Here is an 18,044-nt window from a genome sequence, read left to right as displayed (position 1 = left end):
CAGTGACCTGCTTCTACTTATCAGATTAAACTAGAAATTAATGAATAGCCTGGAATAGATGAGGTACTCTGGGACAAGAAGAATAATGATGTGATGCATTTTGAGGCAACAGGTTTCCATTGAAGACATCCTGAAATACAAAAAGAAGTGGAATTGTCAGTGTAGTTGGTAGTTGGGATGGTACTTCTCTGGGAATGGAGCAGACCTGGGTTATAGTGTCTGCTATAAGACTGTTTCTTTATACTGAAAAAAGTCAAAATACAATGCTCTAACCAGCCACTAATTACACAAAAACGACTGATGCTATGACTATTCCATACCTTGGGCGGCTTCCACACGAAGGATGAAATGTCCCTCTTCAAAACAGCTGGTTCCTTCTTAGAAATAGTAGGTAAAGAACCTCTGAACCTCCTTGGCCAGAAAAGCAATTTGATACTATGTTTCCAGTAGCATGGCTAAGTACTCTAATCAGCAAATAATGTTAAAGAAAAAAAAGGAAAAAACATACAAGATATAGTGAGTCACGGAGGGAAGGCAAAGGGAAGAGGTGTGTTTTTGAGATGAACTGCTGTTGGCTGCTTTGTGTTTTGTGAAGACCATAAGAGTGCATTTGTGTGTGAGGCAAGCTCTGAGCAGGCTTTCTGAATCTCAGTGCCATCTAGACATGAAATAAATTAGAACTGGTTTCTATCATCAGACAAGAACAGGTGGCACTTATAAGATCTGAAATTTGGGGCTTAGCTGCCTAAATTTTTTCAAGTAATACATTTTGGATTCCTAAACTGCTTTTTAAATCTAATGTTTGAGGAAGTGTTTATAAAAGAGGGAATATATTTAATTATCTTAAGAGGCATTCTGATGAAGATAACATACTGTTAAAACAGAAAATAAGTAAACATAAAATAAAAACTGTAATTACCCAAAATGTTTAATATAATGCATTCACAGAGACTATTTCATTTTTACAAGCAGAATGGAAGGTAAAATGCAGACTTTTTTAATGTTTGTGTAACTGCTATACTGTAAAGATAAACAGGGCATGGAAAGCTAATAAAGTTAATGGAATTATTCCCTGATTTTAAATACCTCAGAGGTATTGATGGGGAGAGGAAATGATGGAACATAACAGATGCTTATGGAAGAATTTTGTAATTAGAATTGGATGATGCGTTTACAGCATCAAAAAATCCTCAAGAAAAGCTTTAGTGTAAGATTTTTTTTCCTATTAGTATATTATATGTGCAAGAACACTTGTATAAATATATGTGTGCATAAAAAACTTCAGCATACTAAATTGAAATTCAACGTTAAATTTGCTGAATAAATAGAGGAAAGCTGTTTGCAGTTCAAAGTGAGAAAAAATAATTTTTATCCTAGAAAAAAAGCTTTATTCTCCTAAGGACTGCAGTGCTACAGACTTCAGTTGTGCTACCTTTCTGTAAATCAGAAATATCTGGTTATTGCATTCCAGTCTTCTACACTTTTACTGGTAAGTCTTTCAGCTGCTTTAAAAAACGTACATATAATTAGCTGCTGATGTACAATATTGGAAATAAAAAATGTTTCTGGCTATCAGGAGAACAAATTTACCTGGTGAATTAGCCATTTGCTTAATAATGAAGGAGCACATTTGAATATGAAGTGTGTTTTTGTAAGGCTAATATTCTTGTCCAAAGCTTTGTTTCCCTGTGGGGAAAATGATGCTGCATTATTCTATGTTATACATAGTTTTTCATGAGGTACGAACATGAGTCTTTATTATACAGTGATAATCAGGAAGAGTTCATTTTTCTTTCACAGTGGAAATAACTTCTTGCAGGCTCATATTCTGTATCTTGAAAAGTACAACTAGGCTGGATGGGAGTCCTGGTTCCCACAATTATGGTGCAGCGTGCTACGTGTTAGTCCAGAAAGACCACAGAAAGAAGTTTTTTTCAGGTCCTGGAGTGAGGAAAGCTCACTCCACGCACCATCAGAAGCTACCAAACACTCTGAAGCCACCCACAATGAACTTAAGAGCTGCAATTCGAAAGACCAAGTGCTACCAATTATGTTTATTGAAACAGGCTGTGAAGAATTTTAAATTGACAGCTCAGTCAAGCTGAACTGTCTGTGCCTGACTTGTCTCTGGGCAGTCCATAGACGTTTTCACTTTTGCAACCTTTGATTTTGAGATAACCAATAAAACATACTAAATGAGAGGCTCACAGTCTGTACTGTTTCCTTCCAAAAGATACTCCTCATGGCTGATCTTGTCGTCTTAGCCTATGCAGCAAATGATCAGAAAGAGTACCACCACTTTTTGTCCAGTTTAACAGTGAAAAAAACTCACACCTTCCAGAATGTGGAGTTTTGAGGGGTTTAAAATTCATTCTCCAAAACTGAATTAATGCAGCAGGTAACATGATATCAGCCTTTCAATTACTGTGGACAGAAAGTTTGAGATTAGTGATTTCCAAAGAGCCATTACGTGATAAAAATTTTTACTGGCCGTAAAGTTAGATTGACTACACAGTGAGAGTGGAATTTTAACAATAATAAACTGAGTACGTTGTCATGGGAAGAAAGTATTGAAAGTGGACAAGAACCAAAAGGGCTTGAATTAATCAACGTAGAGGGCTTTGCTTTTTGCAATTAATCCTTTCTCTTCTCCTGGCTAAATCCCCATTCTCTTCTTCTACTTGTCAGAATAAAACAATGGAGCAGTAAAGACAGCTGCAAGAAAAGGTTCCCTTTGCATTCTTTTTCTTCCATTCTGAACTTCAGTGTTCTTTTTTTTTTCTATTATTTTTTTTTAGAAATCCCACCTTCCACACTTCTGTCTAATCACTTGGTTTTATAACTTGTTTCCATGATCTTTTCTCCTTTACTGCACATTAACTCAAGGCTGATTTCCCTCACTTTCTCCTGTGATTTTTTTTTTCTCCTTTCTCTGACAGCTCCTGATTTCATTCACATGAAGTTAATCAAGAATGTATACCTGGTGAAAGCAAAATTCATCTCAAGAAAGTTACTTCTTAATGAGCCTTCTTACATGGTGTGACGTACTGAAAAAGCCACACAAAGAAACTAGAGTCATGTGCCTTTCAAACCATTTTTGTTACTGTGATTGTTCTCTCTCCAAAATATTCCTTCATCCCCTAAGAACTAAATCTTGAAAAATGAAAAATTCTAGAGACTAGAATATGTCTAAAATAGGTGAAAATTTTGTTCCTTTTACAGTTTAAGAAAAGCCCGGTATTAGTACAAATAGTGAAAAGAGAAACATATTTGCCTTTGGCTTTTTTTTTTTTCCTTTCTGTTCTGACACTTCACTGTCAGTTTTGCCTGTAGTTTGTCTGCATCAAGAAGGAAGAAAAATCATACAATATATCTGAAAATAAGACGGAAACTCGCAACAGTGAGCGTCATGAACACAGCAAAGATAAAGTAGATTATTAGAAATTTCTTTAAGAATATTGAACTTTCTACATTTTTGTTATTGCTTAGTGGGTGAAAGATTTTATGACATAATGCAATGTGATGCAATTGTGTGCTGTCTGCTCAGTTTAGTTTAAAGTGTTTATCCAAAAAACAGCCAAGCTATACACCTGTTGCCCGGCATGGTGGGTTAAGTGGAGACTTGATCTGGGCCTGTATAAATGCTAAAAATTTTAAGTATATCTGTCAAGAAAACTCACGTGCAACTAGATTTGGGAGGCTTGTTTCAAAACAACTTTTTGCCCCCTCTTGATCTAAGCAGTTTCTGTACATTACTCATGTTGCGAGGACAGCAGGAGTTTCCCATACCAGCTTATGCTGAAAATTATGCCCTTCTCCCTGGATGTTTTCTGTTCTGGTTGCTTCATTGTTAGATCTTAACTGTGGAAGATACATGGACGCACACTACATTTATTTAACTGTAATGTAAATAAAGAGTAAGATGTACATGCTGATGAAGCATTGCCTTTGTTTCTGGAAGTCCTGAGCTACCTTCTGCAGTAAGAGACAGGGGACCAAACATAGGCTGCTGCTTGTTTAACTGAATGGCGACAGAAATTGTCTACCTGAAACAATTCTCATGGTTTGGATGTATTTTACATAATGCACGATTATAAACAAACAATAAAAAATACGTTTGAAATGTGACCTTTTAGTTACTACCTGTGAAGCATCGCCCTAAAATGCTGAAGTAAAGTAAAAAATCTAAAGTAAAAAAAAAAAGTAAATGAGTGACGCTGAAGTCTCTGTGATATCATGTGGTTCACAGAATTGTCTCTGTGGTTTTGATTCCACAGCTAAATAAACATCCATCTCATTCTCTAGAAACTAAGCTATTACACAGTTAGAAATTTCACATCCATACAATACAAACTGACCATAGAAAAGAAACAAAAATTCACTAGGGAAGAGAGAATTTAATTCTTCTTGAACTTTGGTACTGTGAACAGTGTTTTAAATATATGAATACACACGCTGTTAGAACAAACAGCTAAACAAAATATCTGAAGTTAGTAATTATCGGTTTTAGGCCTGACTAACTAAATTACTACTCAGTGAGGATATAACAGTAATTATAATTATTGGGGTCCAATCTTGAATGGCAATCAATGTTCTGATTGTTCGAGTACAGAGCCATCCGCATAGTATTAGTTGGAAAGAGAAAAAAAAATCTCAGATTTAATCTCTCAAATGGAAGAGGAAATTGCACACTAGAGGCTTTTGTGGTAAATGAAAAGCCACTCACTTTGGTATTTTTGTTTCTTTTCTTCTATTATACTCATAGCTCACTGCATACAGGTGAGATTTATGTTGAAGAAATAAATGGTGTTCAGGCGTAAAGAATGATAACATTTGGAAATAATTCTTTTAGCTTCAGAACAAAATAAAATAAAGCAGAGGAGGCTGTGATATATTCCAAAAGCATGATATTCAGTATGGTAAACACAAAATGATCCTCTTGGAAAGTATCGTAACAAGCAACTCTGTGCCAAGAGCATGTAAATTTTCAGACAGAAGAATAGCAAATACAAAATATTACAGAAGTAAGAAACTGCTTTTTTATCTAATGAATCTGCAGAACTAATTATAAGGGGAGATAATTTAAATGTAACTTAATATCTTACTATGGGTCAGAAAAGGATTAAGTGTTATGGTAACCACAGTAGCATCTTGTAGGTATGTAACAACCTTGTTCAAAGAATTAAGAACTGTCAAATCTCATTCTTCAGAGGAAAAGAGTGATTGCAGTCTGGGATAAGGGGAGAAAACATAGTAGTACACAATAATACTTTGGATATTTGTCCTATATTCCTACAAAATATCTACAATAGTTGTAGATTCAGCTGCAATCCAGATTCCTGGATTAGAGAGGAATGTTATTCTTTCGTTATATGTCTATACTATGTAACTTCTGTAAAAGTTGCAACAAAGCTGAAATAATCTTCAAGGTCAAATATAGCTAAATCTACTCTTTTCTAGCAGGGAAATCCAGTTTGTATATGAGATTGTGTTTATGAAATTGAATGTTGAATTTTTCTTCCTATTTTAAATTTTCTGATTGCATACGTATAATCTACTTTCAGTTAGTTCAAGTATTTCTCAAATGCACAGGAAGTAGATTTTAAAGGTCTTTAAAATAGTTTACTTTTACTATAAGTTTATAAAGTTTGTTCATACAGAACACATAACTATATAAACATCCCTGTTTCTTTGTAAAGAAATAAATATTTTTATGATGTCCTCCGTCATCTGAAGCAACTTCTGTTGCTCCCTTACCTGAACACCTGCAAAACCAGAAACCTCAACATATGAAGCTGACATAACTAGAGGTAGTGGACTGGAGATACTTGATGTATTTGATATTATGATATTGTAGCATGAGAGCACGAAATACCACGGTATATTGAACAGTATGCCAGGGTCAGTGGGATATCAGGAGGCTAAGGGTCTGCCGGAGGAGCAAAGCAGCTGTGTGACTGCATGGGAAGTGAAATCTGATGGTGCAGCAGCCTGGGCAAGGCAGGGCTCCACAGGATGACAGAGCTCTCACCATGAGACTCATCTCTCTGTAGTTCTAGCACCTAATAAATTTGGTAGCTGTTGAAATTACTAAGGTTGGGAATCCTGATATTGACATGTCAGCAATCGGTAAGATGGACCTTTGCCTACTCAGGCTGAATAGCAGTGGAGCAGGCATGAGCCTTAGCACAGCCCTCATCTTTTGAGTTGCTTTACTTCATGTTGCTGTGTTGAGTTGATGTTTTTATAGTGTTTACTGTGCTTATTTATTTGAGCGGGAGAGAATACTAAGCATTGTATGAAGACAGTTTCTCTGAGTCTGCTTTGTTACTAAATTAATGTTAGAGTCTGGAAACTAGTGATGCGAGTAAGGTAATGCAGTTAAATCCACAGAGCTTCAATGGGTTCAATTTTCAGCTATAGTTGTCCTTCAAAAGACTTTTGCTTTTTATCTTTATCTCATTTATCTCACATTTTATTAAAAGGACCCTGGCTCATTGTCCTATCACCAGGAAGCTGCATTTTGTTATAATTGCTGATACTCATGTCATTGCCTTTTAGGTAGCGATGTTTATGCTGCAGTTGGGCAGTGCCACTTTCTTGTTAACAGAACCAGTGATAAGTGCGATGACAACAGGAGCAGCTACACACGTTGTGACTTCACAAGTGAAGTACCTGCTGGGAATGAAAATGCCATATATATCGGGACCACTAGGATTTTTTCATGTGAGTTCAGTAAAAGACATGGATTATTCCAGTAGCTAACTTTTTTTTAAATAACTATGCTATTTGGCTACATATAAGTGTAAGGAATTTTTTACGCATGTGTGTGAAATGAACAGAAGATGTAATACCAAAACCTTCATGTTGCTAGGCCTGTTTATGAGAACAGATTAGGAAAACTTGATGAAGAATTAACAGGAATGGGTCTTATTTTGAAAGGATACAGTAACCAATTTAAAATATGTGTATTACAGCATCAATAATTCCATTTATTATCCTGAGCAATTACACACTTGTGCAGGGAGGGTTAACCCTTCCTGGATCAGCATGTGGGAGGGATATATCCAAATATAATTCTAAATATATTTTCTTCATATTTTGCTGAATGAAACCTGACCATCATTGTTGTAAAAGGAAAATGACACATGATTTGTGGATCTCCTACGCAAAAAATACCCTAGATATGTTAGTTATTGCTTTATGCTTTGCCATAAACACAGCAAGTGTACAGCTTTAAGGTAATTTTTATCAAATGCATACAACCTTTCATACAGTATCATGGTTACTCCCTTTGGAAAGTAGATATTGTTGGCTGAAACCTTAAAGGGCAAAGTTGTATAATCTTATTGCATAAAAGACATGAGAACATATTCTTTATGGTAACTTATTCCAGCAAACTGAGTTTAGGTGCTGTGAGGACAATCTTTTGGCAGGAGCATTAGTAGTGTCACAATAGTATCTATCAAAATGATATTTTGCTCATAATAAAACTTTATTTACTTGCTGAGGTGATATTTACATTGCACTGATAGCAACAAATGCATTGATTACCAGATGAAGTGAGGCTTCATCTAGTTAGCCACTAAATTAGGACACCTTATTTAAAAGCACTGACTATATTTTCTTGCACTGCTTTGCTTTTTATTTTTTCCCATTATTTTGAGAAATTTGTTAATGTGAATTCTGTGATAAGAAGATGTTTCTTTTTAGAATGCTATTTCATAGTATTTTATAAATTTGATAACATTTTGTATGGATAATCCATTGGTAGGTTTTTTACAGGATGAATTTATTAATGAGAATTAGGGACATATAATAAACACAAGTAATTTATCTTGTAGGGACATAACTAAAAGTGTTATAACCATTTTTATGAGTAGTTAGATGGCCTGTGAGAATATTACAAATGATTCATCATATATTAAAATATTTTTTAATTCTTTAAAAACCTTTTCATAAATACTTCTTAACATAAAATGTGACTAGCCTCTTTTTCATGGCGTTTCCATGGAGACTATACTTACATATAGGAATATTGTCATCTTGTAGAGATGACTGGTGTTAAGTACCACAGCCAAGACATAATCAAAACATACATTACGAGCAATAATAAAGAACAGCAGTGATACAAAGAAATATTTCCATGTTGGTGTGCTGATGATATCATAAATGAGGTCATTCAAATGCTTTGAAAGAAATCTATTCCCTTATCCCTTGTATCTTTTAATGTATCTGAAACAAGTTCTTTGCCCTTCACTTCACTTTTGAAATCAAACCCCTTTGAATATTTTCCAAAGAAAAATTCTCCTGATTTTTTTAAGGTTCTGAATTGGTCTGTAGAATTATATGAAAGCAAATGAACAAACAAAAAATCTTCTGTAAAACTTAAAAGAATAATAAAAAAGGCTTCATATTGAGAAGGGACAATTTTACCATACAAGTATTTTAAAAGGTTTCTGGTATCTGTTCAGACTTATGGGTTATTTTAAGAAGGTCCAGTATCTCAGTCAGAAGCACCAGATTTAGATTTCAACAATCTTTTTTTTCTGTGGTGGCAGTTTTATATGAAAATTGTACTAATTAGATATATGTTAGTGTGCACATGTAACTAGAGAGTGAAAGGCAAACTTGGCATGCCTCTCTGGACATGTTCTTTACTCCAAATTCTTGAAACCCAAAGACTGGTATTTTTGCTTACTTTTTTTTCTTTCTGTGCTCCAAAACACCTCCCACTCACAAAGCCGATTGCTTTGCCTCAGGCAGCCTTTGGGTTGGCAAAGCAAGAATAAGAATGTTTAATAAAGTGTGATAGGAGAGTTGAAAGTAAAGCAAGCCAGTGAAATGGATTCTTTATAGCAAGTGAGATCATGATTAAATATGTAAAAATGAGCTTTGTATATGGAGAACAAATCTACTACACTGGCGTTGAGCCTATGGGAATTTTGTGTTTACACATAGTTTATGTAATTTATTAAATTTCATTTTCCCTGTACATGGTTTGTAACACTGCAATAGGGCTGCACATTGCACCATCGATTGGTATTATACAAATGGGAAAGGCAAGGTGAAGAAGAAAAATGGTGAAGGTAGACTACATGTGAGATCTAATTTTTAGAAGGGACAAGAAAAGCATCATCAAGTTTTACTTAGCATCTGAAAACAGAAAAACATATCTATATTTGCCCTTTATCCATGTGTAGATATATTTATCCTTCCACAAGTTTCTGAGAAAATGCAGCACTGCAAAATGAACTCCTGCAACGTAACAAACCTACTTTGCAAAATGGGGTCTTTTGTGGTTGTGTTGCAAGTTTGTTGCAAAATTCTTGTGGTTGTGCTGCAACTAGTTGATAAAACCTTCATGTTCCCACTATTAGTCTTTTTTTTGTTCTTTTTTCCCTTTTTTTCCCAGTTTGTTCCCTATATAGTTCCCAGTAGTTGCCTGTACTTTTTTCCCCACAATGTGTTATATTTGTCTAACAAACATCAAAATGAAACATTTTTGAAAATGCAATGAGGTCATCTACTGTTAAACTGTATTAAGTGTTTTAACTAATATGTTCCTTTAATTCTTTTGTTTGCTTCAGCTGCTATACTCATTTTAGAACTAGTCTTTCAGGTTTTCATGTATACATTAAAAAAACCCTCAGATTACTTCATTATTACATCAGAATACACATTCTTTCTAGAATATTAACCGTTACAATGTTCATTATTACTCTATGAAAGTATGTGAAAATACAGTGGAACTCAAAGCCATTAATTTCCCATGCGAATAGGGACATTCAGTGTCTGTATATATATGTGTGCAGAGTTAGAATATTGCTTTTGTCACTTATGTAGAAATTTACATCGATTGCCAAAATGTTCACTGATTCCTCATAATATTGCCAGGTCATTTCCATTAGAAATTTTTACACAAAACTGCAATAAATGTAAAAACCGAGAGCCAAACAGGTCAATTAATACATTATTGCTGTATTTTTAAATTTTGTTAATTATGTAATGACACAAAAAAATGCTTCATACACTGCAATATCAAACTAAATTCTGCTACAGAATTTCTAAATTATTTCAGTAAGTGCATGATCAAAATATGTAAAATACTGAATTCATAATGATGTTTGTGATGAAAACATTTATAAATATTTTTTTTTAATCAGATGTCAGTGCTATTACAAGCTTGAGCTTTAGGTGCTTACATTTAGGATTTAGACTTTCACTTTGGGTGAGTACAGTAACTGACTGGACAGTAAAATGTGTGAACTGTATAATATAGAGAGATAGCTATGGTATATGTTAACCACATTCTTGTTAAGAGCCACATGCTCTTTTTTTCTGAAGAGCCTGTGAGTGGTTTGTGAAATGGTCTCCTGGCTTTGCCGGCCATATCATGAAATCGGTAGTTTTAGGTTTTCAGAGAATGGTTACCTGGGAACAGACTAGTCAGTGGAAGCTCTTTAGTCTGATTAAGTAATTGATTTAATATTTATGTATTGCTGCCAGAATTGTTTCAGTGTGCTACAGACACTTTGGGGGTAGAGCTGTTCATGCTACAGAACTCATATGAGTTACGAAGCATTGGTAGTCCCATTCTTTCTCATTTATTGGCTGATGTAGATGACACCCTGAAGGCTATGATTTGAAGAGAAACACCAAAGAATACACTAGCAGTTCATATAAAGTGTTTGTCGCAAAGTCTGAAAAAGCTATGACAAAGGTCTACAAGATTTGGCTATATTTTTTAAAAATTAAATGGAAGCTTCTTCTTTAGTCAATTTGTAAAGAAAGACAGAAATTCTAAAACCTTATGCATATTTCTTTGTAATCCTTCATTAGAATTATATTTATTCACCCAACCATGTGTCTCACTTTTTGTCTAGGAAAATTAAATTCAACACCTTAAACACAGATAGCTAATGCTGACACTTCAATAGACACCATTCATTTCAAAATAAGCCCATGTTTCTTTGACTTCGACAATTAGGAATCAATCCATTTCTTCCCTTTTCTTACCACTTCACCTTAGATCTAGTTCAGTCTTTGGTAAGTTTGTGGGCACAGTTTGCAACATAGTTTTCCAGATTGCCTCCTTTTGTCCTAATTAATCACAGCTTCTGCTTGGGCACTGCGCCAAGTCCTGTGCTCTCTTGAAAATGCATTCTTGGAAAATTATGGGTACAGAGACTAGTTCCAAGCCACTCAAGACACAATCCACGTTGTCTCATTACAGTGGGACAATATGTGGTTAAAAACTCTGGTTTTATTACCATTCTTCAGATTTATGACATATATATCATATTATTTAACAAGTTGATTTTGAAATGTTTTCCTGGGTTCTGAGAAAGGTTTGTGCTGGGTTACACTGTGCATCCTTAATCAAAAATCCAAGGGCTAAATTTCAAGAGACTGGACTAAAGTTTCCTCTTTATGAGGAAAATTACATTTTGTCTTCTTTTTCTGCAACCATTTCTAGAGGTTTTTTAATTTTGTTTTTGTTTTTGGGTTGGTTTTTTTTTTCCCTTACATTATTATGAAAATATTCTTAGAAAGGGTGAGAGAGGAAAAATCAGTAAGTTATTTGTAATTTACTCATTCTTCAAAATGAGCATCAACTCTTCAAGGAGTGACAGAATCAGAATAGTGGAAAAAAAATATATCATCAGATTGACCACCTTTCTGCTAGAACAGGGTTCTTTCCTAAGATAATTTTTCTAGTACTTTTTCCTGTCCAATATAAATATGTGTATTTAAGCTCCAAACTGTCAAACCTTATTAGCATTATACATGTATTTGAGAATAGGTTCTCTGGGGCAGAAAATTATTAATCTGTATTTTGATAAGACTACGAGTGTCACTTTTCATGTATTTTAGCGGTAATCTTCGTTGTTGACAGAGAAAACAGCTTTTTTTTATATTATTATTTCAAGCTTAGGTTGCTTGACTTTACTATCCTTAATGTTGAGGTTTAAAAAGAAGTTACTTGTGATGCAGTCTAAATCTACATCCTAGATTTTTTCTTCTGTTCTCTATATAGTTTGCATTTCAGGCTACACAATAATTCCCAGAATATAAATACAGAATTCAAGGGACTGAGCCTACCTTGTCTTTTTCCTCTGCAGCTTTAGTAAGCATGTGTATTATGTCCATTTTCATGCCTCTCTATTCCTCCAGGCAATAGACTATTGCTTTTATTCATGAGGCCTGAAAAAAACTTGTGATAGGGATCTGAATATTTCTTTGTTTATTGGGACAGAAGTTCCCTCTAACTTCCTTCAGCCCTTCTAACCATTCCAGTAAACTTGTGAATTTTTTCATTACTTTCTGTTAATCCATTATGATACTGATTTATGCCTCATCTTCCAGACCCTCAAATTGAGAGTAGAACCAAAATTACAATTCCCTGACAACAGTGTCATCTGTGCTGGTATGCAGGCAATTGCATTCTTCTGTTACTTACAACATTGTATTCTTCATCAGAGCTCCCTGTTACTCATCACCATTGGTCATTCTATTCCGTATTTCTATTTCGCATGTTCCTTCTATTCAGCACCACATTTCCTTTCTTCATTATAGACCCAGCTATATTGTTCTAACCATGTTTTACAGCATGTTGCACCACACATTAACCTCTGAAAAGCTGAGGGCCTCTCATCTGCAGCTCCATAGCTCTGCTCCAGTCTCCTCTTTCTCTTTTAACACTGCAGTCTGCCTCTCATGTGCAATGATGTAGCCATTCCCCAACATCCCAGAGCCCAGTGCGGCAGGACTTTGAACCTCGTGGTCCAGCATTCCCCGCCCCTCGCACCCTTGCATCTGCAATTCCCACACCTTGCCATGGAGAGTTTCCCCTGGAAAGCACTTGCCACTGATGTGTGAATCACCCCTTCTTCCCCTATTCTCTTTTTACCTCTTGTTTTGAAGCTTTTAACTTATAAGTTTATGCTGGGGAAAGAAACAGGGCTCAGTAGATAATATTAGTTATTTAACTAGCCAATAACATATGTACACAAAGCTTGACAGCTAATTAGGATGTGCAGCATCTGGACCTGATCCGTGCTCCATGGAGCACTGTTTGTGTAATGGGCAAGAGCAAACAACAGGGAGATCGAGTGCACCCTGCTGAAGCTGTACAGTTACTCTAAAAAAGTATTTGCATGGATCCTCTCATGCACTGGAGAGGATGCCCTGAAGAGGATGACCTTCTGGGAAGATTCCTGTTGCTTCTCTTTCCATCCAGCCACTACTGCATTTTTCTTTCCCTTTTGGTTCTTCCTCTCTCTCTCTCTCCTTCTTTTTCCCCCTCCTTTCTGTCTTTTAATTTTTTCCTCAGAACTAACTTTTACTATTACAGTTGATGGATGTTACAAGCTAAGGACACTGAAAATAAATCTTTGTCCATGTAGGCTTCTCTCAACATTTCTGTGCAACCTTCATTTATCTCACTGAATTTAATGAGACTGAATAAGAAAAAGATACATATCACATTTACGGGAATTTTCTTTCTTTTTTCTACCAATAGAAATTTGTAAATTCATATATACAAATATTCGCTGTATTTTTTGAGTTTCCAAAAGTCCATATTATTTTAACAATAGTAAATTGGTGATTTTCTTCCTTGCAAAATCTTAAGTGTAGGTCAATTTGTCAGATGACTCGGCTTCTGCAGTATTGATTCAGCTCTCACATATTATTTGAGCTGTCTGAAGTTGTGTAGAATATGCCATAGCATGTGACCTAAAATTATATATTTTTTGATCTGTGATTGTTATTTGCCGTTCACTGTAGATTTATGCCTACATATTTGAGAATATCAGATCAGTTCAGTTGGAGGCTTTACTTCTCTCCTTGCTGAGCATTGCGGTGCTTGTTCTTGTTAAAGAACTGAATGAGAAATTTCAGAGAAACATTAAAGTTGTTCTTCCCATCGATCTAGTTTTGGTAAGTACAAAATCAAACATCAGACTTTTTTTTTGCTTTACAAAGCTTTCAGTGGTTCAACTAATCTGCTGAAGTTTACTGTGTTGTCTATAGTTACCCACAGCCACACCTGCCACTTATTAAATGGACAGCTAATTTTCATGGCTGTATGTTAAATCATAGAACAGGAAATAGTTTCACTAAATAATTAAGAAAGAAGTGACATACGTTTCCAATTTGTATAATATTTTTCATGTGTTTACTACTTTTTACATAATCACAAGAACATAAAGCCTAGAATGCTAAAGTGTAAGTAGTTTGAAATAGAAAATGAAAAGTAACGGGCACTTTGTAACTCCAGGCAAGCCTTGTGCTGGGTAGTTGTGGCTTAGATGTTACTTGCTATTTATCTGCAAAGTTAAATACCTAAGCTATTGTTTTCTGTAATTTTACTTACAGTTTTCCTTTCACATGACATATGCTAAATTGAAATTAGCTATTGCATTGTAAATCCTTACTTTAATGATTAGGCTATAGTCAAATAACCAGCACCAGGACAGATTTCTGTTTTCCTCTAGTTCTCTAAAAGAAAATTTTAAAAAATGATGGCAGGTGCTTTTCAGAGCGGATCATCACAATTACTCTTCTTTTGCTGGAAGAAGTTACTTACAAAAGAATAATTTTTCTTGGGCAAAATGCTGGAAAAGAAGATAGTGTGGTTCTGGTCCCTGCTCTAAGATCTGTTTCTGTGTTGCTTTTTAAACAATGCTGGATAAAATGTACCAGCAAACCGAGGATCACAGACTGGAGCCTTTGTCTGTTCTATTGGGATTTGTCTGTCCATCTCATAAAAAGTATGGGAAGTGAGTTTGAACCTCCTCAGGGCCACACTTTCCACTCCCTCCACTGCCAGTCTGGATTAGATGTGCTCAGAGAACATCAGCTGAATCAGACCACTCAGGAGCACCTAAATTATGAATTCTTTTAAGATGCTCTCCTGAATGGCAGTGGTCTGGGGCACGTGCTGTATAAGGGCAGTTTGGACACTGATTGGCAAGGTTCCTGAGGCTTTACAGAGACTTGTACAGATGACTTTCATTAACATAGAACGTCCAAACTCCACCATAGTCCTTCTTCAACCATCTTTTCTAAATTCATTGTTGTGTCCAGATCTTAGTTTCTTTTGACTCTCTTCTACATTTGCAAAAATTTTCGTAATAATACTTCCCTGTCTTATGGGATTGATCTAAGGATGAATGCATGGACACTGTCATGTGCTTAAGTAAGGCAATAATAGGGACCATGTAAGAAGCTAAAAGCAATAGAAACATAACATCTTTTTCTGTGTTGAATCAATAGATAATTGCTACATCCGTTGCCTGCTACTATGCTGATATGGAATACGTCTATGGGCTAGAAGTTGTGGGACATATTCCTGAGGGGTAATGTGTTTTTCATTAGCTTGTGGCTTTTAAATATGTTTACTTCTGAGAACAGTCTCTGAAGAGGTCAAAGTAGTTTTCTGAAATAAGGAATGGCAAAAATCTATTATGTTCTTTTCCAACCTCCTCAAATTCTCTCTCACAGTTCAACCCCACGTTAACCAGGTATATTTGTATAGATATCATTGTAAAAATGCAGACTTTCTTGTAAATTTTCATAGCTTTTTCATTACTTTATGGAATAAAAATTAGGTACTCAGTACCTGATGATGGCTGGTAGGCGTATGACAGGAAGACAGAGTAATCTCTACAAGATTATTGCAACCTGCTTTTTGAGGGTTTCCTTGGATTATTGTAGCAGAAAGGACTTGCAATGAGATAAGGCTTGTAGATTACTACACTCCGTTCTTCTCCACTCACTTATATAGTAATTTTAGAAAATGTGGTTTCTGAGGAAATGTAAAAGATTTAGATATGCTTAATCTAGAAAAGAGCATTCTGACTACAGACAGTGATACATTTTTCTCCATGACCTTGAAGAGAAGAAAAAAAAATCAGTATAATTAACTGGAAAAAGAAATTAGTTCAGATGTCAGAGAGAATGTTCAGACTCTAAGGGTTGGTAAGGAATAGCACAGCTGTTGTGTAAACTCCCTTTTGGAAATTGCAGGGTGTCGTGGTTTAACCCCAGTTAGCAACTAAGCACCATACAGCCACTCGTTCAACCTACCCCCAGCCTGGTGGGATGGGGGAGAGTATTGGTAAAAAAGAAACCAAACAAACCTGGGCTGAGATAAAGACAGTTTAATAGGACAGCAAAGGAAGAGAAAACAATAATAATAATAATGATAAAAAAATATACAAAACAAGTGATGCATAATGCAATTGCTCACCACCCACAGACTGATGCCCAGCCCCTCCCTGACCAGTGATCGCTGCCCCCGGTCAGTTCCTTCCAGTTTATATACTGAGCATGACATCATATGGTATGGAATAGCCCTTTGGCCAGTCTGGGTCAGCTGTCCTGGCTGTGCCCCCTCCCAGCTTCTTGTGCACCCGGCAGAGCATGGGGAGCTGAAAAGTCCTTGACCAGTGTGAGCACTACTTAGCAACAACTAAAACATCAGTGTGTTATCAACATTATTCTCATCCTAAATGCAAAACACAGCACTATACCAGCTACTAGGAAGAAAATTAACTCTATCCCAGCTGAAATCAGGGCATAGGGTTTCCCTAAATTTCACAAAGTACAAGTCCAAGACAGCATAAGTGCATGTGTGGCAGCTTGCATTGATAGAAATAAAATAAGGGAAGTCACTGAGAAAGAAAATTGCTTTTAAGTATTTAGGGCACACTATTACATGTTATGTATCTGAGATTAAACAGGGCTAAGCGTGCCCTTTCAATATGTGTTATGAGCAGCTAAACTGTATTGGTGCAGCTTTAATCAGGAGCTTATTTTCTGTCTGATCTCACAGGATAATATTCTGTAATGTTGAAAAACACAAGCAGAAGCCTGGATCATTCTTATGTATTTTTACGTACACACTTACCTGAAATATCTAGCTAACTGCCTTGTCAGTGGTGAGCATTAGAAACCTTCAGAGTGAGGTTTGGCTCTTAGGTGGTGTGATTTGTGCTCTGGAGAGACTGAAGTGTTTTCATGGAGTACAGAGACAATCTGGGGTGATGTGGTTCTTAACTGAGGCATTTCATTGCAGTCTGCATTAGAAGGTTTTCATTAGATGGAATAAATGTCCATACTGTCCATAACCTACAGGAATACTAAATTGTTTAAAAGGTTTAAACTTCAGAGGAAAGCCAACTATAAAAAAGAAAAAAAATATACAGTAGAGTTTCTTTTGTTGCACATTACAAAATTAGGGAATGGTTGCTGATTTTATCTGTCAGAGGGGGAGCTAATTTATAAGGATCCCTTCATAATTTCTCAAATTGAAGTTTACAAATGGAATACTCCATCTGAAACTGTTTCATCTTTCTGTACAAATTCTCTCCTGCAGTTCCCCACAGATCTTATTGATGTAAAATATTGAAAAATGTCACCTTATAAGTATTAAAAAAATCAGCTGTGCATGCACAGAGATTTTCTCTTGTATTTTCATGAATTACAGGTGTATCAAGGCTATGTTACAGGTTTTGCAAAAAGGACTGTCTGTATTTTTTATAGGTTACCATCACCACAAACACCACCCATGAACGTCCTGCCTGAAGTAGTCACTGAAGCTTTTGGAGTAGCACTGGTTGGTTATGTAGCATCATTAGCTCTTGCCAAAGCCTCTGCTAAAAAGTTTAAATATACTGTGGATGATAACCAGGTAAAGCTCTTTCTCCTTATTGTCCGTAAGCCTTGAAATTCCTTCACCATTCTAGAAATGTATTATAGATGAATGGCCAGCAGGAAAGGGTGAGATCCATATGGCATCCTGAGGCCTTCCAATGATTACAATAAAAGCCACATCTAGCCCAAATCAGCTCTGTAGAACGTCCTAGTTGGTTTTGCTGCTTCTTTTAGGGAAACACATCCTCCAGAATAATCTCATAATACTGCATTTGGGGCAGCCAGCAGCCAATTTGGGTATTAATGCATTTTTCCAGTGTTCTAAGACAAGACAGCTTCTCCTCTGGTAGCTGAGCTCTTAAAGACCAGCCAAGATGTTA

The 18,044-nt window shown here is 35.8% G+C and overlaps 1 protein-coding gene across 1 annotated transcript in view; it reads left to right on the top strand.

The window, feature by feature from the left end:
• SLC26A7 (solute carrier family 26 member 7) overlaps window positions 1–18,044 on the top strand; it is a gene marked incomplete at both ends in the record, with an annotated part of 71,715 nt that overhangs the window by 21,649 nt on the left and 32,022 nt on the right. The window contains 4 exons of the mRNA XM_082315866.1: window positions 6,566–6,726; window positions 13,792–13,944; window positions 15,283–15,365; window positions 17,554–17,701. Coding sequence (XP_082171992.1) covers window positions 6,566–6,726; window positions 13,792–13,944; window positions 15,283–15,365; window positions 17,554–17,701 — 545 coding nt within the window. The remainder of the gene's footprint in view (window positions 1–6,565; window positions 6,727–13,791; window positions 13,945–15,282; window positions 15,366–17,553; window positions 17,702–18,044) is intronic.

Source organism: Platalea leucorodia, assembly GCF_965183815.1.
Source record: "Platalea leucorodia genome assembly, chromosome: 1".
In the NCBI taxonomy this organism is placed as follows: domain Eukaryota; kingdom Metazoa; phylum Chordata; class Aves; order Pelecaniformes; family Threskiornithidae; genus Platalea; species Platalea leucorodia.
Note: the sequence above shows the minus strand (reverse complement) of the source record. Positions and strands in the feature narration are given on the sequence as shown.